We start from the raw sequence: 24,305 nt of genomic DNA on the forward strand, positions 1-24,305 counted from the left end.
AATGCACCAGAACTTGTTGCCGACCGCCATTGAGGAGGAGGAGGAAGAAGAAGAAGAAGACTACGGCGACGAAGAAGAAGAAGAAGAAGAAGAAGAAGAAGAAAGCGATGTGCCTACTGTAAAGGAGGTGTCAACAATGTGGAGGCAATATATTGCGTTATAACTTTGTAGTGAACCTGCAGCCACATGAAAATGACGGACTACGCGGAGGAACAGAGTAATGAACTCGAAGCGTTAGAGGCCATTTACCCAGACTCATTCACAGGTGTGGATCTAAGAGGTTTCCTGACTCTATACTTGACTTTTAAAGTATTTTGGCTCCTACTTTGCTTAGCTATTAGGCTGTGTGCATATAATTATTAATATAAGTGAGTGTAATTACTTATTTCCTTTCTCCCATATGCGATCAGTGCTTTCAGACCATCCGACCAGCTTTACCATCACAGTGACTTCAGATGCTGGCGATAGTGGTGACAGTGAGTACTCCAAACAACACCGGGGGTGTCGCTTAGCTTTTGAGTCTGCCTGTTTAGAATCCCGCTATATCAGTGTGGCTTCCATGAGTTCTACGGTAAGAAAAGCTAGTTCGGTAGTTATGTGTCTGCTGAGACCGCACATTCAGTCGGTTGCTCCTACATTCCGACACCGCTTATTTTTCTTGCCTTTTTTTTGTTTTACGCTAGGGCCACCTGCTGGAAGCGTGTAAGCACAGCAAATTGATCAGCGTGCCCACTTAGGTTAGGGCGTAGGTAGGGTGACGACCTTTTTGCGAAAATACAGGAGCAGATCAGTGGGTCTGACACATGGTTCTCCTCCATGACTACATATATGGGACCTATACGGTTGCGTAGATCGCCCCCTGGCGGAGGGGGACACATAATCCTTCACGTTTCTTTTCTAGATTCTGGTAGATACAGAATGTGCGATTCAGTCTAAACCAGTCGTGTCCGAACTCGACTGAAATGATTGATGTATACTGTCGTATAAAACACCAACATTAAAAGTTTAATGATCATACCAGTTACACTGATTCCTAGTTTAAGACGTTTTTTTGTTTGTTTGTTTTTTGTTACTTTTAGCCGTAGAAACAACATTCAAGTTCACATATGTAGAGAAGTACCCAGATGAGCCTCCACTGTGGGAGCTCCAGTCCCAGGAAAACCTTGAAGACGTTGATGTTGAAGCCATTCTCTCACTACTACAACAACAGGTCTGTCTAACTGACTTTTGTCTGCTTCTGTCAAGTAGTCTAGTGTAGTATTCTGTAGGTATTGATCAGATTTTCATGGTTTAGGAATTACGAGAATAAGAATGCCTTTAATTATCCCACAGTGGGGAAATTTGCATAGTTATAGCAGCATGTACAGTGCGAAGAGATGAATTAAAAAGAAATAAAGAAAAAAATATATAAAATTTAGAAAGTCTTATTGAATTAGTCGGATTAAAAATGTTATAAAATGACTGTTCCCTATTTTTTCTGTCGTCTACCAAATGAAAAAATCTATTTATGCCAGTACATTTAAGAATTTGTCTTGTAAATGTCTTTTCTCTGCCAACAAAAGCACAGTTTTAAGGCTGCAAATGCCATCCAATGCTATCATACGTGTGTTTAGCATGTGTTTACTATCCTGCAGGCTGAAGAGAACCTGGGCATGGCCATGATTTTTACCCTCGTCACAGCCGTTCAGGAGAAACTCGACGAAATTGTGGATTTAATAAAAAACCGATGCGAAGAGGAAAAACGACGAAAAGATGCAGAAGCAGAGGAAGCGGAGAAGGTAGAAAGAAGAGAGATGCTAATTAATGTGTTGTGCATCTTGACTGGGTTCATACGGCCTGAATGTTCCTGAACAGCTCAGGCTGAACAAAAATTGCGTTTCAACTTTTGACTTTTGATAAGTGTCGCAGAGACTTGAGGCTTTGGTGTTCCCAGTGGGAAGTATGAACAGAAATCAGTGTCAACTCCAGCATGGGTCGGCTTCATATGTACATATGGGTAATAAAAAAAACATAGAAAATTGAGTTGTATATTGAGAAGTCAGCATGTAATTATTTAGTGTGAGTCTTTGCGAGAAGGGTGAGCGTATATAAGATTTACTTCTCACAAATTTTTCAGATTCTTTCTCCTTTGTTTTTGTTTTTTCGTTTCTTCAGTTCACTATTTTAATCTTGTTATTTATTTTGTATTTGTCATTCTCCATGATTTTTAATCCAATAGAATAGCTTCATTTGATGGACATTTTCAAAATGAGCTTGACTTAACGAAACTTTTTTCTCCATATCATTCTGAAGGCTGCCAATATATTATGCTTAATTTTATGTCATTTTTGTTTTGTTATCTTATACAATACATACATCATACAAAGTAACGGCTGTTGTTTTTTGTTTTTTATCAGGTGGCGTTCCAAGGTACAGTGGTCACCATTGAGAACTTCCTGGCATGGAAAGTGAAATTTGACCAGGATGTGGATGAGCTCAAGACGAAGAAACTGAAAGAGGAGGAACAAGCAGGAAAAACTAAACTTACTGGTAAATTCTTATATGAGACACTTGTAGCTCATGTGACAAGTGCTTATTAATAATTGATTAGATTGTGTGGACTTATATCAAATCTATGGCAGTGTTTCGTAACATTTTTCTTATGCTTTTAAGGTTTGGACTAACATGAGGTGGTTGTGCATCACGGCAGGATTTCTGCAAGAATATCTTATCCTACTTATTAATTGTTGGGTTTTTTTAATCTTAAAAATGTTGTTTTGCCTTTTCATGCTGTTAAAAATCATTTAATGTAACTTTCCCATTACTTTGTATTCAGCGGTGTCTATTTTTTTTTTAATGTCATAATCATTCTTTAATAGCGCTTGTTGCGAAACATGATTTTTTTTTTTCTTCTTCTCCTTGCCAGGTAAACAGCTGTTTGAGACTGACCATAACTTGGATACATCTGATATTCAGTTCCTTGAAGACGGTAACAATGCTTTCAGTTCTCACTTTTCCACTCTCTTTTTTTTTTTTTTTTTCACTTTATTTAACATTTCCCCCCTGTCCTCAACCCCTTGTAGCTGGAAACAGTGTTGAAGTGGATGAGTCCCTGTTCCAGGAGATTGAGGATTTGGAACTGGATCAGGATGACCCCGACTTTGACCCTTTAAACATGGACAGTGATGAGGACTAAATAATAATAATAAAAAAATTTAAAAAAACAGTTTCATTTTTCTTCTTCTTGTATTGGTAACCTTCACCTTCAAAAAGTTGCGTCAAGGATCTTTTTTTTTCTTTTTTTCTTTTTTCTTTTTCAAAGAATTACAGTTTTCCATGAAATCTCATTATTCATTCAAATGTTTTGAATTCTGTGGGACAGTTAAATGCATCCAAAAGGTGTCAGACCTAAGGAGAAAAAAATATGTGATGGTTGGGAAGCAATATATCAATATAATAAACATCAGTCATTCAAGATTATATTGTTACGGTCCAGTTCTGGGTACGAGATGAGCAAGACGACAAATTCCTTTTTTGAAGATAAGAATGAAAAAACTTTCAAAATACCAATAAAATGATTTTACTTTTCCTGAAAAAACATGACATAAATGTTTATGGGCCAGAAATTCTGTAAATGATCTCAGATTATTCCTTGATTGATTAAAAAATTTATCAAATTAATTATGGCCTTTGTAATTAATTAATTGTATTTTAATTGCATATCAATATTTAAGTCGGTAACAGAGGTTTGGAAATACTTCAATAGATTTTTTTTGAGCATCTGTAGATTTCTTCATTCAACTTTTTACTTTTACTCCCAAAAGAAAAACGAAAATGTTGAAAATAGCATTGGCTATTGTTAATAAAAGTAGAAACATCGTATAATGGCTCATTGGTAATTACTACGACTGATTACAGTTAGGTTGTGCTGCAGTTGAAAAAGAACAAAATTGTAATATTGAGAGTAGCAAAGCCTCCTGCCCAGAAGGTGGCGGAATGATGCACATGAAGCGGAACGTACATAAGGCTGAAGAAGTCGAAGAAGAAGAAAAAGTAGCAGTAGAAGAAGAAGAGGAGGAGCAGAAGAAGAAGAAGGAAATAAAATAACAACAAAGGCCTCTACCGCCATCCTTTACGCCACGGAAGTTTTACACAGTTAAATTCAGCATCACCGCTATCAGCCAACGGATCTGTTCACACTCAACACCTCTGGCTCGGACGGAGAGAAGGTTCCAACGGCTCTGAAAAGAAGAGCGGAGATGGGAGACAATCTAGGTGAGCATGTGAGCTCTTCGTATCGCGTTGCCTTTGACGCGCTTTTTTAAAAATATCAAATCAGCCGATGCATTTAAGAACAATATTTAAATCAACCATCACCATAAACTATCAATTAAGTTTCTTGCTTCCGTGACCATTCAGGGCTTCTGCGTCCAGCAGGTAACTTAGCTGCTAGCTGTGCGAACGCTGACATCCTCCAGGTGTCGGTCGATGACACACATGATGCCAAGTTTGCGTTCAAGTTTGTCCCGCATCGAGCAGACACCTCGAAGGTCGACACACTCATCGAAGGGTCAGGTTAACGATGCAGCTGCGTCATTAGGGACGGTCCAAACGACCAAACATTGAAACTCTTTTTGAGGATTGAACTCTGTAATTCCAACTATATTTGTCATTGTTGTTTAATGGAAAACACACACACACACACACACACACACACACACACACACACACACGAAAATTATATTCAGTATGTAGAAATGTTACCGTAATGTATGTATAGTGCAGGCAGCCAGTCCCTCCAGGATTTTGGTGCGTCATTGTTTTTGCTATTAGATTGAAAGAGTTAAGGTGTGTGTGTGTGTGTGTGTGTGCGTGTGTGCGTGTGTGCGTGCGTGCGTGCGTGTGTGTGTGTGTGTGCGTGCGTGCGTGTGTGTGTGTGTGAGAGAGAGAGAGAGTTTTTTTCTTTAAATGTATTTTTTTTTAAATAGGAAAAAAGTTCTTTATTTACATTATTAAGTTATTGTCAAATCTTCATGTCATCTTAAATTGTGATGGTTTTCGGCTCTAAAAAGCCTGATTTTGTGGCAGCTTTTTCAAAAAGTTACAATATGCAATTGCGGCGCCTTGTTATCAGAGTTGGAGAAAATTGTTCCAGCGATGCCTCTGTAAAAATGAGCTGCTTTTAAGTAAAACATTTTTTTTTAATGCTTTTTGTCCTTCAGAACAAGCTGAGGGCAGACATGACACCTCATCAGGCGCCGGATTGACGGACCAAGAGAGAGAAGTGGCAGCCAGCGCGTATGAGGCTTTTACGGTAATCTTTTTTTTTTTTTTTTGGTCTTTTTCGTTGAGGGGATTGATGCCTGAGAATGAAGGCAACAGCACCTTGTGATTGACAATATACAGTCTTGCTAATATTGCTTACACGCACACAATATTATTTACGGGCGTACGGATGGAGGAAAGTTTTTATCGAAGATGTGGGAAGTTTTTGTTTTGGGTTTACACCAAAATTCAAATTCAAAAGTTTGTGAGGAACTCCGTCAAACTCATGTCTGTTAAGAGACTTTTGCAGTCTCTGCAGCAATTTCAAGATTCAAGATTGTTTATTGTCATTACGTGCACACTCAGAGAAAAAACTGAGAATATGATTATCAATAAGTAAAAAAAAACAACAACACTCAGTTCGTGTGCAACGACAGAAAATGTGCAAATGAATCACTAATTAATAAGTGCCAACGTATTTATTTTGCATTATGTGAAATTGTTACATTGACTTTTTTGTTTGTCTCCCAACAGGCTGGAAACTATGACGAGTCGATCAGACACCTGGAGTTCCTGCAGGAGCTCAACAAGGACGACTTTAAGATTTCTATGAACAAAGCTATAGTGGAATTTTACAAAAGCGGTCAGACCGCAATTGGGAATCTGAAGCAGTCGCTAATGGCGACAATAAAGAGTCAGGTACTATTGGGTGTAGAATCCCTCACCTTCAGTCACATTCTCATGTATTATTGGATTTGTCCGGTGCTTTTATTTTGTCTTCCTTTTTTCATTTCAAGTTTACCTTCATTTCTAGGTGTACATGTCAACAGAAGACATTGACGGCCTGGACGATGTTGAAAACAGCTTATTGCACTACAATCAAGCCATTATTCACTACCACATGCGTCAGTATTCGGAGGCCATCTTCATAGGAGAGAGGCTGTACCAGTTCCTGGAACCATTTGGTACGCTGTCAAGTCTTCATGAATTTGAACTTCTTCTGCAAACATACTTCAAAAACAATCCTGGAGTGAGCAGTTATGAACGACTGGTGAGCTGTGATAGTATTGAGTTTGAATATGACGTGATGTCATTGGGTTTTTTTTGTTTGTTTTTCCTCCTAGAAGAGAAGTTTGCTCAGGCTGTTTGCTTTCTGCTGGTGGATCTTTACCTGCTCACCTTCCAACCGGAGAAAGCCCTTCACCTTCTAGCTGTACTGGATAAGCTGTCAGCGCAAGGAAGCAACAAGAACAACAAAGGAGAGGTACGACGCGGTCCCTCAGAAGAGTATATGTACTAAAAGCTGCTTTATTTACCTATGCTTAATTTGTACGCGTGATTAACATTTTCTGTCCCCGTCCTCCTGGTTGTTGCTCTGGACCAAGCCCTGTATTTCGCACACTGGTTTCAACCGCCTATACCATTATATTGTTTGCGCTTCTTCACCTGTTTTTTTTCCTCCTTCCTTCACTTTTGTTCAAAACAAATTATCTTTTGATTCACCATATCTGTAGAAATGATAACGTTAACTAATACTAGTAACACAGACTTAAGTCACATGTCAGATTAACGTTTTCCACAAAAATAAAAACGTTAGCCAACTGAGAAACTGGTGGATGAAACTGAGCTAGAATCGATAATTTTTTTATTTTCTTTTTAATCACAGTGTTTATTCTTCAGTGAACATTCCTTTGTTATTTTCACCCCCAGAACAACAGTGCAAACAAAGACGGAAGCAACCATAAGGCAGAGGTGACGGCCATGATCGAAGCTGCAAAGTCCAAGATACATCAGGTCAGAGGAAACTCGGAGGCTTTAAATGTGTTGTGATTGCGTTGTTCCTGCTCCAGTGTCTGTGCACGAATGTGACCACGGTTCACTTTTGCTTGGCGCAGTACAAAGTGCGAGCCTACATTCAGATGAAATCGTCCAAAGCCTGCAAAAGGGAAATCAAGTCTGTGATGAACACCGCCGGCAACGTGAGTCTGTTCTTTCTTTCTTTTTCACACTGTCACTCTTTCTAACCTGCAGGGAGTGTATTTCAGGATCAGGGAGCTGTCCAGTCGTCTTTTGTTTCGTTTCAGGTTCGGTTGTCCTCTTTTCTTTTTCAAACCTTTTTTTTTTCTCTCCATCAGTCCGCCCCATCGCTCTTCCTGAAGAGTAACTTTGAGTACCTGAGAGGAAACTATCGGAAAGCAGTGAAGTTGTTGAACAGTTCCAACATTGCAGACCACACTGGACCCATCAAGACAGGTGACAACCGTTGTATCGTCCTCAAAATAATAAAGACCACCAGAAGTTTTTTTTATACTGATTTTCATATTGCCCAATAACTTGGATTTGCAAGTTCTTTTTGCTCATGTCCTCCTGTCTCCTTCCATGCAGGTGAATGTGTTCGGTGTATGTTCTGGAACAATCTGGGGTGCATTCACTTTGCCATGGGAAAATACAATTTAGGGATTTTCTACTTTAAGAAGGCTCTGCAGGAGAACGACCACACCTGTGCACAGCTGGCAGAGGGCGCCAGTGGGAAAGGTTCGTCAGAACAAACTTTTTTTTTTTACCTTCCCTGACAAGATTCAAGATTCAAGAACTTTATTTGTCGCATGCTCAAACGGTGTGCAGTGAAATGTAACGTGATCTCCTGCTCATTCGATAAAATCGCCTCAGAGTCAGTGACGTGACAAAGTTAATTTCCAGTCGGTGCCATTACTGTGGAATCCTAAAGAAGGAAGTTGCGTGTTAAAAGTCGCCGAAATAATCAATCATCAGGCAGTAAAGTGTAACAGGGCACCAAGTTATGAAACTCACGTCAGTACAGCATGTTTTAAATGTCTAAGAATATATAAAAAAAAAAAATCATATACTGTCACAAATGTGGTAAGTACTTCTATAAACTTTTATAAACATTTTAAGACATTCAGCGTTTCAATGATTGAAGTTGTAACAAAGTATCTTGCTTTTTTATTTATTCATTTACGCTTTATCTTCTTAAATTTCCAGGCAAGAAGTTGACCAGTGTCCCCATGTGTGCCCTGCAAGCCAACAAGCGCTATGAGCTGCTGTACAACTGCGGCATTCAGCTCCTGCACATCGGCCGACCGCTCGCTGGGTTCGAGTGTCTGATGGAAGCCGTTCAGTTTTACCACTCCAACCCCCGACTGTGGCTGAGGCTCGCCGAGTGCTGCGTTTCCGCCAACAAGAGGGTGCGCTATGTCTGTAATATCGCTCCATTTAGATGTGTTTGTTTGTTTGTTTAATGATTTCTAGCAATATTGAAGAGGAGAGGAGGAGTTTGACTTGACTTTAAATTCATCGTTTTGTTCGAGCTGTTTATTACATGTGCATCGCCCATTTCAAAATAAGATACAGGAGGAAGGTTTTACACTTTTTACACTTTGTTTAGGTTAAAATGTTACTTCCACAGTAATGCTATTTGACACACACAAATCTAACTTTTATCAGTCTTGTGTAGTTGTACAGCACGTAGAAAATCATAACCTCATTTTGTTCTTTGTTTCTATTTTCAGGGGTCAGAACAGGAGGGCAAAGGGCTACCTTGTAAAAAAGGGATCGTTCAGTCGGTTGTTGGTCAGGGCTACCAGCGCAAAATCATACTGGCCTCCCAGTCCACCCAGAGTTCTGTCTACAGGTTGGTGTTGTTAACATTTATCCCACTAGTAAATTGCGCCAATGTTTTTGGACCAGAGGGCTCGTGTACAAAGACTTTGGTGGATTTCATCCTCAACGTCTGCAGTGTTTGTCAACCTTTTTGTTTTTACATTGGGAAAGAAAATCCCGTGGCACACCACCAACCAAAAATATTATAAAATGACACTTCTTTTTTTTTTTTTTTAATATGGTCTCGTCTTTTCTGTTTGGACAGTGAAGGCCAGTCGGCCGCCATTCCCGTTGCAAGTATGGAGTTTGCAGCCATCTGCCTGAGGAACGCTCTGCTGCTGTTGCCAGAACATCAGCAGCAGGACCTCAAGGCAGAACCTGGATCCAAGACCTCCAGTCAGCCTGGGAGTGTAGAAAGCAGCAGTGAGAGCAATGACATTTGCAGGTATTTGGTAGTTAACGTTGTTGATAACTATAAGGCTTTAGTACAAGCTAGCTTTAGTATAAACCTGTGTACTAAATAGTCTTTTCCTATTGTCTTTTTTCACCGTAGTGGGAAGTGGCAGGAGGCTGATAAAATCCTGTCTGCAGCTCCGTCGTCTCCTCTGAGGAAACAGGAGATTGAAAACCTGAGGTAAGTGACCTGTGGGATACGGTCTCATCTTTTTTTTTATTCTCCGTTCCCTTCAACACACCTGTCGTCGTTCAGCCCTGGCCTCCAAACTACTGTCAATGAGTAATTGTACCCTCATGTCCAGGTGTTCCATCCTAGCCTGCAGTGCCTTTGTGGCTTTGGCTCTGGGAGACAACGTCATGGCTTTAACCCACGCCGAAAAGCTGCTCCAGCAGCCCAAGGTCTCTGGGTCGCACAAGTGAGTGGTGTCTTTTTTTCACTGAACTCAGTTGAGCTCATCAGCCGTGATTTCTTCTGAAGTATTTTCCTGTTTGGTTGGTCTTAACTGCCAGCATCGCTGCTTTTGGCCTGTTTGTTTAGGGTTAGTTTTACCTGGGAACATCCTGTGATTTGAACAATATGATAGTATGTAATCTCATCACATGGTTTAATGTTTTTCATCAATCAAACAATTAGATATTCATATAAAATTTAAAAGAATCAATATTTAAAAATCCATATTACTAGCATGTGGAAGTCGGTCATTCAATGTAAAAAATTACTGCTGTCAGTCCGATTTTCTTGCAACGCTAATGCTTTTTTTTTTCTAGCTGTAGTTGTCAGCAGTTAATTCACTGTTATTTCCTGGAAGGCTCAGTCGAGGAACTGATTTATTTATACTGTACTTTTACTGTATATTGACAAGCACATGTCAATAAAGTTTGTTAGTTTTTGATTGCGTTTTCTTTCTTTTCTTTTTCTTTAAGGTTTCTAGGTCACCTCTATGCTGCTGAAGCCCTGATTTCACTGGACAGGATATCAGACGCCATCACTCACCTCAGTCCAGAGAACGTCAGCGACGTGTCGATGGCCAAGCTAACTAGTGAACAGGAACAAGGTCTGCAGACATTCCGCCTGCTTCTCTCCCCCTCGTGTCTAATTGAAATGGTTTTGGGGTAATGTGTTGTTCTCTCTCTGCAGGGCCTGATAAAGGAGACGAGCCAATCGAATCTTGTGAGTCCTCGTTTTTATTTTAGCCTTTTAGCGCCAGTGTTTTTATTCAAGTATTCTATTCAAGTCGGTGTGTGTTTGTGCGTCCACAGCAGGGAAGCAGGTGCCCATGTGCTACCCCAGCAGCGTGGCCTCTGCCCGCTCCATGATGTTGTTCAACCTGGGAAGCGCCTACTGCCTGAGGAGCGAGTACGACAAGGCTCGCCGGTGTCTTCATCAGGTAGCCGGGACACGTCGCACACCTCTCTGTGATATGTGGCGTTTCGTTACGTTTCTAGACGAGGCAGGCATGGGCAAACTACGGCCCGGGGACCGTATGTGGCTCATTAAGCTTTTTAATCTGGCTGTAGTTCATCCATTTTTCAGTGTTTTAAGAGTCATTTCAATAAAGAGCTAAATACTGCGGAGCTTCAAAGACGCTGATTTTGTTGTAACTTTGCTTTTGTTCATTTTGGATTGACGCTAAAGCACGTTTTTTGGAATGATTGAAAATGATTTGATTTGGCACGGAGTAAGAATGTTATGATTCAGTTCTATAGTTATTTGTTGACATAAACATTAGTCTTGCATTATAACATGAAAACGTTTTACAATTTCTTCATGTAAAAGACCAACTGTTCCAAAGCACTGTTGCTTCTGTATGGCGCTGGTAAAAGTAAAACCTTCATGTATTTAATTAATCAAAGTATTTATTTTTAGACACTGATCAAAACGACCTGCTGAGTGACCATTATTTTTGTTAGATGGATGGTTGGATCAATATGAAAATGAGGAAATAAATTGATTGTCAAGTGTGTTGAGTTTTACACTCTGTTCCGTCTGTCTGTCTCCCCAGGCTGCTGCCATGGTGAACAGCAAGGACATCCCACCTGAAGCCATCCTGCTGGCCGTCTACTTAGAGCTACAGAATGGTGATATATATCTTCAATGTATATCTCTCAATTTATATATGCAAGAAATGCCAGGAGCAACAGTGTTACGGTAATGGTGCAGTTAAAAAAAATGTCATCTCGTTTTGAGGTGTTGTTCTGGATGCGTAGACAGAGAATGTAATTGTAACTTACAGTTACTGGAGGAGTTACTTGTTGTTTTTTTGTTTTTTTTAAATATAACATGACATAATACAATATACCATAGCATTAAATGCTAAACTAAAAATAAAGGATGTATTCACACATTCCTACATACTGAACCTTCCACAAAACACTTAACCTTTCAATGTTTAAAATTATGATGAACTACAATTGCGTGTGAATCGTGTTAAACCAAGGTACCTTTGTTGTGTGTTTTTTCAGGAAACACTCAGCTTGCGCTGCAGATCATCAAACGTAACCAGCTGGTTCCGGCAGTGTCCCAAAAAGTCTCCCGAGACTCCTGCAAGAAAGCCTTCCAGCCCCTGCAGCCCATCCAGCCCATCCAGCTGCCATCATCCTTTTCACAAGTGCAGCGCAAATGATTCTTCACTCAACCGAAAGGCTTTTATTGGAAGAAAACTGCTCAACAAAATAGATTATTTTTTTCCCCCATTCATTAGGAATTTTATTCCAGAATTAAGTACCCACAAATACCTTTCAGATGGGTAAAAACATGACTGTATACTCCTCCAGGTGTTGTTACATAATATTATATTATAATTAAAAATTAAAATTAGATTTTTTGAATCTTTAAAATTCCTTTCCTTTGTTTTGACCCACATTAAGGGCAGCGATAGGTCTTGTGTATGTTCTTGCAATTAATACTGATGTATGTAATTCAGAATTTACACACCTCATATAATAAACATTTGGAAGAAAGAAATGTTTTTTTTTGTGTTCCTTTTTTTAAGGAGGCTTCAAACAGTGTGGTTGGCTAATGAAAGTTTGAAAATGAACGCATCCAAAGATCTTATTCTACGAATGTCAGACAGCATCATGAAACCCATTTTTTCCAGACCAATTTTAGTAGTTTTTATTTGTATGCCGCTAAATCACATCGAAAGGCGTCTCAAAGATTCTTTGTACAATCAGAGGAAAACCAACTCGGCCGTCCAGAGCTTCCCCTGTGGGAAGAAACCTATAGCAGATCCAGCCTCCAGAGGGTGCTCATCTGCTTTGACCTTTAGGTTGCAGGTGAAGAGAAAATGCAAAAAATATAGAGGGAGAGAGAGAGAGAAGTCACCTTTCTGCTGGGGAGACTGAGTCGACCTTAGGAGAAATAAAAAGGTAACTACGCACCTTTCACTCAGGGGATGGGTGGGGCAGAGAAGGCAGAATGGACCTATATCATTCCATGCAGAATGTTGCCATCACCAGCTATTGCGGATATGAAGGAGGAAAGGCCTTTTTCTCTTCACGAAAAGAGGCCTTTATGCCCATGTTGCTCTGCTGGAGAGCACCTCCACCCTCACCAGGTCCTTGGTGTTCACCATGGCAGCAGGCTGATGAAACAGATGGAACAGGGTGTAAAGTCAACACACTGAACAATAAAGATATGACAAAACATGAAAGAGCCTCAGGACAAAAACACACATATAAAGTATATGTATGTATAAGACTATATCAATCAGTTAGCCTGACATTCTGCTAAAATCATCTCATTTTCAGTTCTGACCAAGAGAAGCAGCTGGAAATCTACGTCAAAGACGGAGATTAGGGGTTAGAACAGCCGAAAAAGGAAATAAGAGGAAGTGGTGTAGAAGTTTTAGTCTGAAAATGATATTAAATAAATAAAATATTGAATAAAAAGTTAGTTCTATATAAAGCATTATTTAAGTTCTTAAAGAATTAACATTTCGTTTATTATTATTATTATTATTATTATTATTATTATTATTATTATTATTATTATTATTATTATTAGTAGTAGTAGTAGTAGTAGTAGTAGTAGTAGTAGTAGTAGTATTGAGAAAGAAGAAGTCGTTACTCTGTTCCAAACACCAGCATTGTGGGTGGCGCTAATGCACCCATCAAGTTGGTTGCCACCCGTCGTAAACCGAAGAAGAAGAGGAAGAAGAGGAAGAAGAAGAAGAAGAGGAAGAGGAAGAAGAAGAAGAGGAAGAGGAAGAAGAACCTAGGACTCGTAAGTGTATGTGAACGCAGCAGTCACCTCACTGTGATATTTGGGTTGTCAGCACTTCACGCCAGTCGACCACATTGTTGTTATGACAAATCTGTGCATAGGGGGACTTTCTGCAGCGCAGCTGTTATTAAGCTCCCTGTACAGACCTGCCGTTTGTAGTTTGTTACACGTTTGTTGAATTGTAATGTAGACGCTAAACAGCTGAGCTACGCAAAGTCCAAAGATATCAGCATGCTGGTTTTGCTTGTTGTTGTTGTTGTTGTTGCTGCTGCTGCCCAGTCTATTGGGGCAAAGGACCTGCTGCTTTGCACCCCGTTACATAAGTACAACCGCTGAGTGATATAAGGTTCCGAAAGATGCATAGTTGTAGTTATGTAGTTTGACAATGCATATCAACACAGTATTGTGATAAACGAGTTGATGTGACGGATGTTCCAAAGCCGGAGATTCAAGCTACTGTCAAGTTTCAACTCCCGTCCTTTGGCACTAAGAAAAATAAACAACACATGCGTTAACAGGTTATGAACTTCGCGCAGTCGCGCAGTATTTCCAAGAAGCAAATGATAATGATTAAAGATGAATGGATTTCTGATTTTGTTTCATTTCATATTGCTCGTTTTACTGTTTTACTTTGCCTGACAAACTGCAATTTTATCAATAGTTTAAGTTCAGGATACTCTATAATATAGAATATAATAGAATAGATGCACTCTATTGATCCCGAATTGGGAAACTACCCTATTGCAGCACTAATACCAATACACAAAATAAACTATACAGTTATTACAAGAATGAAATGAAGTACAGACTATACAATGATACGGACAACAACTGAACAATCACAGAATGAAAAAAATAATGAAGTCGTCAACATTTAGAAATGAGATCGCTGCAAGTATGAATCGAGATTTCTTTTTTTTTTTTAAATGATTAATCCTGCAGCTGATTTTTGATGCAAATAGCAAAATTTTCTGTCTCTGACTCCTGTTTCTATATGTGACCTGCTCACACATATATAACTAATAAGTCTGATCCCTGCCCTAGGTCCACCAGCGGCGCCCAAATATCAGTTCCAAATTCTAGTCTTGTCACTAAACGTGACCAGGTCTTTGTTGGTCAGGTCCCTCAGTTCTGGAACTCCTTATCTGGAGTCTGGAGATCTCAGGCAGGCGAACTCAGTGTCTTCTTCTAAATATCTTCTCTCATCGTATGGGTTAAAAAAAAACCCACACACACAGAAAAACGAAAACCACTGATAGATAGATAGATAGATAGATAGATAGATAGATAGATAGATAGATATTTAATAATAATAATTATTAAGTTTGCTGACCACTGATCAATGTTTTCTTTGCAGGCTCATGAGCTTCCCTCGCCCCGTTGTTCGTGCATGCACAAGATATCTGCGAGCGATGTGAGTGAGGGCCGCTGCTGCCGGCCACACCGTCAGGACGTGGAGATAACTGCAGGGCTAACAGGTGCGAGTGACATTTGTTTCTATTTTGCTCCAAAAGCAGCGGTGTCAAACTCATTTTTACAGAGGGCCACACCATTACGCTGCCAGCTGTGATTGTATAAATACATTTAATGCTGGACGTATTTGTGAAACGGCTCTTTCCCAAAATGTGCTGTTGTTACCAATATTTAGGTGCAAGAATATCTGTTCTCTGTGTGTTCCGCAGAGAACTCAGAAGTTTTTGACGCTTACTTTGAAATGCCCCCATTGCTTTGTATTAATAATGTACTTAAAATTCAACATATGTATAAACATGTTTGTAGCTGCTCTGACATATGACATTACTTTGCACAGAGGCCACGAGAGACACCTCATTGATGTCTGCCGCTTACCTTCTGGGATGTATTGTCAGGTAACAATGATTTGATTGCATCATGCATGGTGTATCCTGCAGTTATATATATATATATGTATATATATAGTCAAGTCATATATATATGTGTGTGTGTATATGTATATATAGTATATATGTATATACATGAGTGTGTGTATGTGTATATGTATGTGTGTATATATATGGATGAGCTGATGATGTATATATATATGTGTGTGTGTGTGTGTGTGTGTGTGTGTGTGTGTGTGTGTGTGTGTGTGTATATATACATGTGTATACAGTATTTATATGCATATGTATGTATGTACACACACACACACACACACATACACACACACACACACACACACACACACACACACACACATCATGTATCAAAGTACTCACTCAGCATGACAGCGATGCTCCTCACCACATTGTGAAAATGAATTTCCCAGGTTAGGATCAATAAGGCAGTAGATCTTTTTTTGTTATTAGTTTAGTGATACATCTTCTCTCTGGAGTATGCCTTGTATTGACTTTATATATATATGTTTGTTTTCTTTGCAGGATGAAGAGAAAACACGTGGCACTACGTTTAGCTCAGCAGAGACGTCTGTCGGGTGCAGACACCGTTAACGCACTGAGGCCGTTTTATTTTGCAGTCCACCCCGACTTTTTTTGCCAGTATCCAAGGGAAAGGGTTCGTCCTCTGTCACTTTAAATCACTTTACCTTTAAGCAAATCAAAAAAAGATAGAATTGTTTGTAGGTGTGTGTCGACTTTCAAATTTTGTGGCTGAGATGTTGTGTTCTGTTGTGTTCAGGAGGTGAATGAGAACTCTTTACAAAAGTTAAACGGCTATCTTGAACGCTTGAACAAGTTTGGAGGCTACTCTATTCAGCCAGTGAAGCTGACTTTTTATGTCAGAGACACAAAGGACAACAGTGATGTGCAAAAAGGCACCTGCCCCCCAGGTACACTTTATTCTTCTAAGTATGAAAAATGTTTCTTCTAAAAAAAATAAATAAAAATAAAACTCTAAAAATGTTTTCATGTTTTTCAGGATTTAGGTCAGTGAGTTTCACTCTCCACACCAATGATGTCTTGAGCACAGTGAAGAACATCTTGAGATCCTGCAGCCTACCAACTGATCACGTTGTGCATCTAAAAGCAACTCCCAGCGCGTCTAAAAGGCCTCATCAATCAGGGTCGCCATTCTACAGGCCTGGCACCAAAGTTAACACGTCCTACACCTTCAGTGGCTTCAGGGACTTTGAGCAAGAACTGCAGCACACCAAAATAAAAGCGCCTACACTTAGGTCAGGACGATAGCCTCTGTACCTTGTATGTGTTTTCTATGTATGCACACTCTCACACACACACACACACACACACACACACACACACACACGCACACACAGCGTCACCTTGGGCTGGTTTCAAAATGTAAACGGTATGATAATAGGACTGTTTAAATACAAACTGTCATTGAACCAACATTTTTAGTTGTCTAGGTTCAGTGTGTTTATCTTAGGTACATTCTGAAATCCCATCTGGAACCTCAATAACCTTCACGAACGTAGCAATGGAGAAGTCAACATTAGAACATCTAATCACTGACTTTAAGAGTTAGCTTCATTGCTAACTGTACAGCATATGCCATGTGTTATATAAAAGATTCACATCATGATATACATCGTAGTAAGATTTTTTTTTTTATGAGTAATGAACTTTAGTTAGTTGTAAGGGAATCGTGGTGTAGTGGTCTAACTGTTTTTGTCTCCCTTATTAGTTTGTGGCTGAAAAACAATGCTGCTGAGGCAATGAGGAAGCAAATTGGCAGTCTTCCTCGGGTGGAAGAGCTGAACAGACTGAAGAAAGAAATATGTTACAACTTTAATTTGACAGATATCAGGTATACTCAAATGACAGAACCTAACTGAGGGAAATAGTACAACTAAGCAAACTTAATTTTATTCTGAAAATTATTTTTTTTGGGGATGAAGTTAATTCTTTGTGTACATCTTGTTTTTTTTTTTATTAGATGGCAGCGAGGCTGGGGACTGGCCCACAGGTGCAGCCAGCTTCAAAGTCTCACTCGCCTGGCTGAACAGAACCCTGAAGCTCTGAACAATCTTCAGGGTAATAAAACAATGATATGCACAAAAATTGCACCATTTTAAAGGAGGAAAACATGCCGTGCAAAAGAGAAAACTGTACTTTAAACATTTTAGCATTATAATAACTATTGATATTCATTATTATTTACTTGGAAAGTGACCATATACATTAAAAAAAAAAAAAGGAAGAAAGAAAGAAACTTGAGTGGCACTTTCTTGGCACTTACTTGGCCAGAGTTCCAAGTCAAGTCAAAAATGTGATGTCAGCAGAATGGATGTAACTGATTGGACATGGAGTAAGGAAACATGAGAAGGACTCCTTCACAAAAATCTTTAAAGATAATTATAATCTAAAAAAATAAAAATTGCTTGAAATTGCTTGTAAAACAGTGCCACGGACAAATTAGTAGACCATAGATAGAACAGATGTACTTTATGTATGATTCAAATTGGGAAACTACACAGTTGCAGCACTAAAAGTAATACAAAAAATAAACTAAACAGTAATTACAAGAAACATTCAACTCAGTCTCTAGACAACAAACACACGAGGAGATGTGCAAAAGACAGGTGCAGACGTTTTTTGTGCAAAATTCAGAGGGAGCAAGACAGAGTGACCCATAATGAAAAAGTCGTCCAGGAGGTTTTAGTTTTGCAGCGGGTGGCAGCTCTAGGATACTGGTGCACTGCAACAGCATTGGGACTCGGCTGCACTACTAGGTTTGTTGTTTGTGCTCATGGAAAACTTTCTGAATAATTTAGCATTCAATCTCTGCCAATGCTAATTGTCAACTGTAACCTTAATACCTGCAACAGGTACAAACATAGAAAAGGTTGGCGTCTTGTCATTTTGTCTTGAACCCGTGGGTGGAGTGGACGAGTGACCCTGTCAATTGACCTTCACTCTTTTGGTCGGTTGGCTACAATGGTGGGGTAGGATCTCAGTCAGTCCTGACAGGCCCAATGGTATTGTCGAGTCCTGCTGGGACTGTCTGGACAAATCTCCCTATAGTGGTGGCAACCCTGGAAACCTAAAGTCCTATCGAGCCTGTAGGAGTCTTGGGGGCAGCGGGAGGGTTCCAGCAAGGCAAGTGGAACGTGGCCCAGGTGGTCACTCAGGCAAACATTTGACCTCGGGAGGAGATCGGTGAGACTGTGGAGAAGGACTTTCAGATGGTCTTAAAGATGTACCAAGGGGGTTGGTTAAGTAGTGCATTGACCACGTGTGTTGGACAGTCATAAACAGGACTCTCACAGTGCTGCCCAAGTGTAAGGCCTATGCAGCAGAGAAGTTATTGCATCCTCCGCTCCAGTTTTGGGGTGGAGGATGCGAACTGCAGAGGTGATGGTGATGGAGGTTAAGTGAAGCAACGCTGACCTCAAGAGGTACAGATGGGAATTGTTGGGAACAGTTTAACGCATGACTCATCAGTTTTCTTCAAACCGATTTTGCATGCTATGCAATAACCACAATTATCACCACCAAAGGGTCATGACACTACACATATGCATGCCTATTTGTATCAATACACCAACACACACGCACACACACACACACACACACACACACACACACACACACACATAAATATATTTTGTGTAGACAGTATATCCCTGTAAGTGAACACACGCTTAAGACTAATACATAAGTTTATACATTGTTTATCAGCATAGGTAAACCTCCACATACTTATTCATGTACAGATACATGTTTGTGTGTGTATATGTGTGTAAATAGTATATAGATAAAGATTCAAAATGCCATGATTCATTACTGTCTGTTAAATAGCTAAGCATTTATTCTTGAACCAGGTGAAGAAACCGATTTATTTATTTGTTTTTGCAACTGTTCATTGAAATATTGACGTCATATTTGGCTTTTGGCTTCCTTTTCGTAAAAAAGGGTGCGATATATATATCATATGTCACTATTGAGCCTAAATATATGACTATATGAGTTTTAGTCCAGCCCTAAATTGTAGTCTTAATTTGAGTTGAAATAAATGATCTGTCGGCCACAAATAGTTCAACTTTAATGAACAATATCTTATATGTGTAGTGAAGAGGTGAAATAAGAATCATCTGACATGATAATTTTGCAAAGTGTTTGGTATTTAGAAACCATTAGCACAAAAGTAACATTGTTCTTTTCTTTTCTTTTTTTTTTCCCTTTAAATGTGTTTCCTTCAGGACTCACCCTCGAGTTTGCTGACCAGTCAGGCATGAATGCTTTTGGACACATCATGCTGGGAACAATGGATGTCCATCATCAGTGGACCAAGGTTGGTGCCAACTTGTTGCTATACATGTGATCTGGGTTTCCCTTGTGTTTCTGATATATCCTCCACTTGTGTTCATTTAGTTGTTTGAGCAAGCCTACGGCGTCAGTAGTCTACTGCGGCAGACGGAGTGGATGAAAGAAAGAATCAGATTTATGCTCGGTGGGGCTGAAGTTATCCTGTCGGAGAGGCTTGGATCAGCCCGGGGAATAGCGGAACACTACACTGCCCTCAGCGTCTTTCATGAAAACATATTGTCCCAATGCCTTCGCCTTCACCCCAGGAGCCTTCAGGGCCTAAGTCTGCTGTTGGAGAAGTATGCAGTGAATTTGCAGTTCTTAAATATGCCACTCTTTATTGTGTTCTTTTGACCAATCATTTCTAATGTGTCTCCCCAGTGATCCAACTGAACCAAGTCTGCACGAGATGGGACACTTTATTATCCCAATAGGCTTTGAACTTTCCAGGCTTCAGTTCTTTCTCAAGAGCAATGCCATCGAGGCCAGACGGCGCACTCAGCATCGAAACCAGTGAGTCGGACAGTTTTTTTTTCTGGGTGTAAGACAGTCAAATACACATCCAGGAATGTTTTCCATCTCACCTATTGTTACTCCTCGAATTTGCATGATTGTATAGGGATTAATCAGAATCCCAATGGCCTTAGTGATATGGTAAATTTCACTGGACATTATTCAAACCCTTAACCTCTGAGTTGGATAGATAAGATTGGGTATCATGTTCGATAATCTCTGAATACTGCAACCCAGACATCAAGGCCATTCTTCCATGTTAAATAAATAAACTGAATAGTTTTGTTAATGTGTATGAGCCATCCCTGAACTGAAGACTAATGTCAGATCACTAGAATTTAATTATTACAGAGTCTATATTCTTAAATTATTAGTTAAGCATTCCTTTCAATCAATGTATAAAAGTAAAGTCACTTTTTAATTGGAGTCAGATTAAATTCATTATTATGTACTTTACTTTGAAATCCTCATCTTAATACCGGAACGGCGGAATACATATTGGGGAGATATTATTATATGTGCCTAGATATGAGATGAGCTCAAGGCCTTCCTGTGTGCAGTTTTCTTGATGGCTCCATGTACGTTTACAGTGTTGTGCTGTTTAACAATTTGCTGGCAGTTGCCTGTTAGCCTAACGTGCATGTCTTTTGACTGTGGGAGGATAATGGAGTACTTCAATAAAAACCCATTGCAGACACCGGGGGAACATCCAAATTTCACTGAGAAAGGGTCCGAGGCTCGCAACTCATCTTACGCCATTGTAATGTATCACCTGTTTTGTGCTCTTTCTTGCCTTTATCCAGAATGGAGGCAGAGGAGGAGGCTACATCAAAACTGTGTATCCAAAAACTATCTTTGAGGAGCCTAACCAAGGAACCTGGCATCACGACGAGCCAGATGATTTTGTGCTGTCAAAGACTGCTGGAGGAGCGTTTTCCCCTCATGGAAGGCCTTAATGTATGTGTTTCCAATTTCTTCTCTGTCAAACAGGATGGCGATATATGTATCCCCTGGGACTGGAAGAGTTAGGACGGGGACGGACAAAAAAAAACATATGGTTGCCCCTTAGACTTGCAAGAAAAACAATGCGGTGGGACAGCATACTATTGACAAATGGTCATGAACCTCTTCTTCCCTGAACCATTTTTGAGGCCAATACTCAAAAACTGACATGCTGAGAATATAAAGGCTATATCCCAGCAATTACAAAGTTTATTGTCATTATCTTGGTCTCAGAATAAAGATAACACTTGTGAGATTACAACAGAAGTGTAAGCATCGCCAAAGATGCAACTGTGGCTGATTAAATGTAGATGGAACATGGCATAAAATTAGGATTTGTTTGTCTTATTTTTTTTTATTTTTTTATAGCCATTATCTCCCTTGTAAATGTGACAAATAACACTTGGTGAAAAGAGTCGGATCCTGTCCAACCCTTCTCATCCCGGACACTTCTTTCTTTCACTTTCTATCAATGGGCAATCAGGCTGCTCAATAACTGAGCACTGTGTTGTCTGACCGCTTCATAACTTTAGCAATTTATTTGTTCTGCCATTCTTTATTTATTCTGTTGTCTTCTGCTGTACTGAATAGAGAGCCTCATCAATTTTGTTGTTGGCACCTTTTACAATGACAATAAAGGATGATCATGATTATGACTGTGGATATGATTGACTGTTTCCTTATTGCCTTATTGCCTTCTTGACGTCCTGTTCTAAGACTCCAATAAACTCCAATAAACAATAATACAATAAACTAGTGCGGTATCATCACATCTGGATGTTACCCTTTGGAGCAGATGGAATGTTTATTGCATGATAACCCTCCGGTGAACCTAGAGGAAGTCATGAGTCAACAAAAAGTGGAATGCTGTTGGCCAAAGCTGATCCCCGTTTAACCTCTGCTATAGGACTCCTCATCTGAGACAATAAACACTGGACCAGCACATTGACAGCAGCTTGTCACTGAAGCTGTATCTATAGTGGATGGTGCTGTGCAGCGGATTGTCTATCACTGACAGTCACTGTCTGTCACTCTGTCACAGATGTTAGACTGTCCTGTTCTGTGCCAACAAGAGAGCCTGTCTTCATGGCCAGTGTTCATTGGCTCATATCGTATGGACAACTATCATTGCCTCCGGGTGAGGCCTGGGGTGGCTGAAGTCCACCGCCATCTCTTTGGTTGGTGTTATGGTGAAGATGGTTAGAATTGCACCATGTGTGAAAGTCCTTGATCAGTCTCTTGTCTGATTCGATAGTGCACAATGGCACAAACATCTGCAAACTTTTGCATGTAGCAGGACTTTGACTTGTATTTAAAGTCTGACGTGTAGTTCCGCCCAATCACTGTAACCATTATTGCTTGTGAAGGAAGACCAAAATCCAAAACGCTGACTAATGCTTACCAGCCAGGAAAGCCATCTGTGTGACTGGGCATCACTTGAAACCTTGAAACCTTGAAGTCTGGTTACAAGATAATTAATGAAACATTGGTGATGGTGATATGTTAGAGCCTCAGAGAACATTTCCACTAGCATTTCTCAACTTAGGTCAGGTTGGCTCAGTCTGTGGGCACTTTCACTAGGTACTAACCATTACAACTGCTAAAGTTTCATCCATCAGACTGTTTTGTGTGCCACTTTATCAGAACATTTTGCAAAGGTAATGAACACAATGATCATCAACTTACTTAGGACATCCTCATCCCATCGGCATCGTCTCCAGAGAGAATTTCTGGAAGATGTTTAGGCAGAGGCAAATGCCAATGACCTGCTACTGCATAACAATGTGAGCTGGCTGATTAGAGGCAATTTACTGGGACGTTTCTGGTCTATTCGAAAAGAAATAACAGCTTTCTTAAAGCAGGTCAAGAGTCAGAGAGCAACAGAGTTTTCATTTTTTCTGCAAGATGAGCACAAAATGGATATGGCTGCTTTTTTGGTTGACATCAGTCCAAACTAAAAAATAAAATTTTCTTTCTATTCATATTACTTTTTGAAGACCAACAAGGATTTACCTGAACTTTACAGCACAGCCCAAATTGATCAGTTATCAATTAATAGATAAGTGGTATTTCCTTTGACAATTTCAGCTTATCTCAGTAATATACATCTAACAAAAATACTCTGTGTTTTTGTGATGTCTGTTGTATGTGGTGTTATGATGATTTGTCTGGTTCTTTTTGTTGCTTGCCGATGGTCTTTCTTCCGGTATGTCTTCCCCTGGCTGCCGTCTGTATTTTGGAAGTGATTGTCAGTTGTCACCTGTTCATCTTGCTGCCTGAAGCCATCTGGAGTTTGGGGCTTTAATCAAATAAAACCAAAACTTTATCAAATGTTGGATGCATATATGTAAAATTATCATTATTATTATTATTATTGTTATTATTGTTGTTGTTGTTGTTGTTGTTGTTGTTGTTGTTTATGATGATGATGATGAACAATTCTCCCAAAACAAACAGTTAAAATAAATAACAATCCATACAGTTGGAAGAGGAGGGAGACCTACTGGATGGATGTGTCTGAAAGGCAAGGAGGATAATCCACGACACAAAGTAATGCACATCCAAGAAGCCTACAGCATAGCAAACTCCGAACACCAGCGTCAATTACGGCGAACAGCAACTGAAAAGGAAGTAAAACACCTCCTAGCCCCGCCCTCCAAAAAAATAGTGGGGTCGAAAAGCCTATATATTCTATCACGAGGCTCGAGACCAGGCTGCAGCGGGTTGACTTCCTCTTAACATTAAGAACGTAACGACCTGTAGCTACAGCCGGAAGTGGAGGAAGGAAGGGGGGAGAGAGACGCACAGCTTCCGGCTGCGCAAATACAAGTCCCTCTCCACAGACACGAGTTACGGGGACCTGCTGTTGTTTCTATGTCGCTTGGTGACCGAGAGGGTTTGAGCTTCGCAGCCGCTCCGACTGCATACAGAATCCCACCAAGGATTATTTTAGTCCAAACTTTATTTTAACCTCGTCGCGATTGTCGACTGGGGAA

At 39.9% G+C, this 24,305-nt stretch overlaps 3 protein-coding genes and 1 long non-coding RNA gene across 8 annotated transcripts; 3 read left to right on the forward strand and 1 right to left on the reverse strand.

Moving 5' to 3' along the window:
* Nucleotides 1-76: 76 nt before the first annotated feature.
* Nucleotides 77-3,514, forward strand: rwdd1 (RWD domain containing 1). The gene is made up of 7 exons (XM_076041064.1): nt 77-265; nt 411-476; nt 1,080-1,210; nt 1,635-1,778; nt 2,397-2,529; nt 2,906-2,968; nt 3,063-3,514. Exons 1-7 carry the CDS (start codon nt 187-189, stop codon nt 3,173-3,175), a joined length of 729 nt encoding a protein of 242 aa, XP_075897179.1. The 5' UTR covers nt 77-186; the 3' UTR covers nt 3,176-3,514.
* A 510-nt stretch (nt 3,515-4,024) lies between these two features.
* cnot10 (CCR4-NOT transcription complex, subunit 10) lies at nt 4,025-12,286 on the forward strand. 2 transcript variants are annotated; one of them, XM_076040707.1, is made up of 19 exons: nt 4,025-4,254; nt 5,202-5,293; nt 5,779-5,943; nt 6,059-6,209; nt 6,369-6,508; nt 6,955-7,038; nt 7,140-7,223; nt 7,380-7,497; nt 7,630-7,779; nt 8,248-8,450; nt 8,775-8,896; nt 9,131-9,310; nt 9,419-9,499; nt 9,624-9,737; nt 10,246-10,376; nt 10,460-10,492; nt 10,582-10,709; nt 11,325-11,400; nt 11,785-12,286. In XM_076040707.1, the coding sequence occupies exons 1-19, from the start codon at nt 4,239-4,241 to the stop codon at nt 11,943-11,945; spliced, it is 2,229 nt and encodes a 742-aa protein (XP_075896822.1). In that variant the 5' UTR covers nt 4,025-4,238; the 3' UTR covers nt 11,946-12,286. The 2 variants fall into 2 exon arrangements, with proteins under 2 accessions (XP_075896822.1, XP_075896823.1); XM_076040708.1 differs by having other exon boundaries at nt 6,372-6,508.
* Nucleotides 12,287-12,632: 346 nt separating this feature from the next.
* Nucleotides 12,633-24,209, reverse strand: LOC142898009 (uncharacterized). 2 transcript variants are annotated; one of them, XR_012928517.1, is made up of 3 exons: nt 24,067-24,209; nt 17,726-17,829; nt 12,633-12,905 (listed from the first exon to the last, which is right to left on the reverse strand). It is a non-coding gene; the product is annotated as an uncharacterized LOC142898009 (long non-coding RNA). The 2 variants fall into 2 exon arrangements; XR_012928518.1 differs by lacking the exon at nt 24,067-24,209 and adding an exon at nt 23,814-23,863.
* Nucleotides 13,460-21,976, forward strand: tcaim (T cell activation inhibitor, mitochondrial). 3 transcript variants are annotated; one of them, XM_076040711.1, is made up of 12 exons: nt 13,460-13,552; nt 14,904-15,024; nt 15,357-15,414; nt 15,946-16,078; nt 16,202-16,352; nt 16,442-16,697; nt 17,171-17,293; nt 17,423-17,520; nt 19,689-19,780; nt 19,861-20,093; nt 20,176-20,307; nt 21,111-21,976. In XM_076040711.1, exons 2-12 carry the CDS (start codon nt 14,937-14,939, stop codon nt 21,334-21,336), a joined length of 1,590 nt encoding a protein of 529 aa, XP_075896826.1. In that variant the 5' UTR covers nt 13,460-13,552; nt 14,904-14,936; the 3' UTR covers nt 21,337-21,976. The 3 variants fall into 3 exon arrangements, with proteins under 3 accessions (XP_075896826.1, XP_075896827.1, XP_075896825.1); XM_076040712.1 differs by having other exon boundaries at nt 13,468-13,546; XM_076040710.1 differs by lacking the exon at nt 13,460-13,552 and adding an exon at nt 13,579-13,715.
* Nucleotides 24,210-24,305: the final 96 nt, after the last annotated feature.

The sequence above is a fragment of the Nelusetta ayraudi genome, unplaced genomic scaffold (genome assembly GCF_046127955.1).
Source record: "Nelusetta ayraudi isolate G7.1 ecotype Tasmania unplaced genomic scaffold, CSIRO-AGI_Nayr_v1 ptg000063l, whole genome shotgun sequence".
Taxonomy (NCBI): domain Eukaryota; kingdom Metazoa; phylum Chordata; class Actinopteri; order Tetraodontiformes; family Monacanthidae; genus Nelusetta; species Nelusetta ayraudi.

Bases quoted from the DNA above. Each gene is read 5' to 3' on its own strand.
- cnot10 (XM_076040707.1), top strand. The intron at 6,210-6,368 runs GTACGCTGTCAA...TTTTCCTCCTAG, and splicing joins CCAGTTCCTGGAACCATTTG to AAGAGAAGTTTGCTCAGGCT. The intron at 7,224-7,379 runs GTGAGTCTGTTC...TCTCTCCATCAG, and splicing joins TGATGAACACCGCCGGCAAC to TCCGCCCCATCGCTCTTCCT.
- tcaim (XM_076040710.1), top strand. From the start codon at position 13,629: ATGACAAATCTGTGCATAGGGGGACTTTCTGCAGCGCAGCTGTTATTA. The intron at 16,079-16,201 runs GTTCGTCCTCTG...TGTTGTGTTCAG, and splicing joins GCCAGTATCCAAGGGAAAGG to GAGGTGAATGAGAACTCTTT. The intron at 17,294-17,422 runs GTATACTCAAAT...TTTTTTTATTAG, and splicing joins TTTAATTTGACAGATATCAG to ATGGCAGCGAGGCTGGGGAC.
- rwdd1 (XM_076041064.1), top strand. From the start codon at position 187: ATGAAAATGACGGACTACGCGGAGGAACAGAGTAATGAACTCGAAGCG. The intron at 1,211-1,634 runs GTCTGTCTAACT...ACTATCCTGCAG, and splicing joins TCTCACTACTACAACAACAG to GCTGAAGAGAACCTGGGCAT. The intron at 1,779-2,396 runs GTAGAAAGAAGA...GTTTTTTATCAG, and splicing joins AAGCAGAGGAAGCGGAGAAG to GTGGCGTTCCAAGGTACAGT.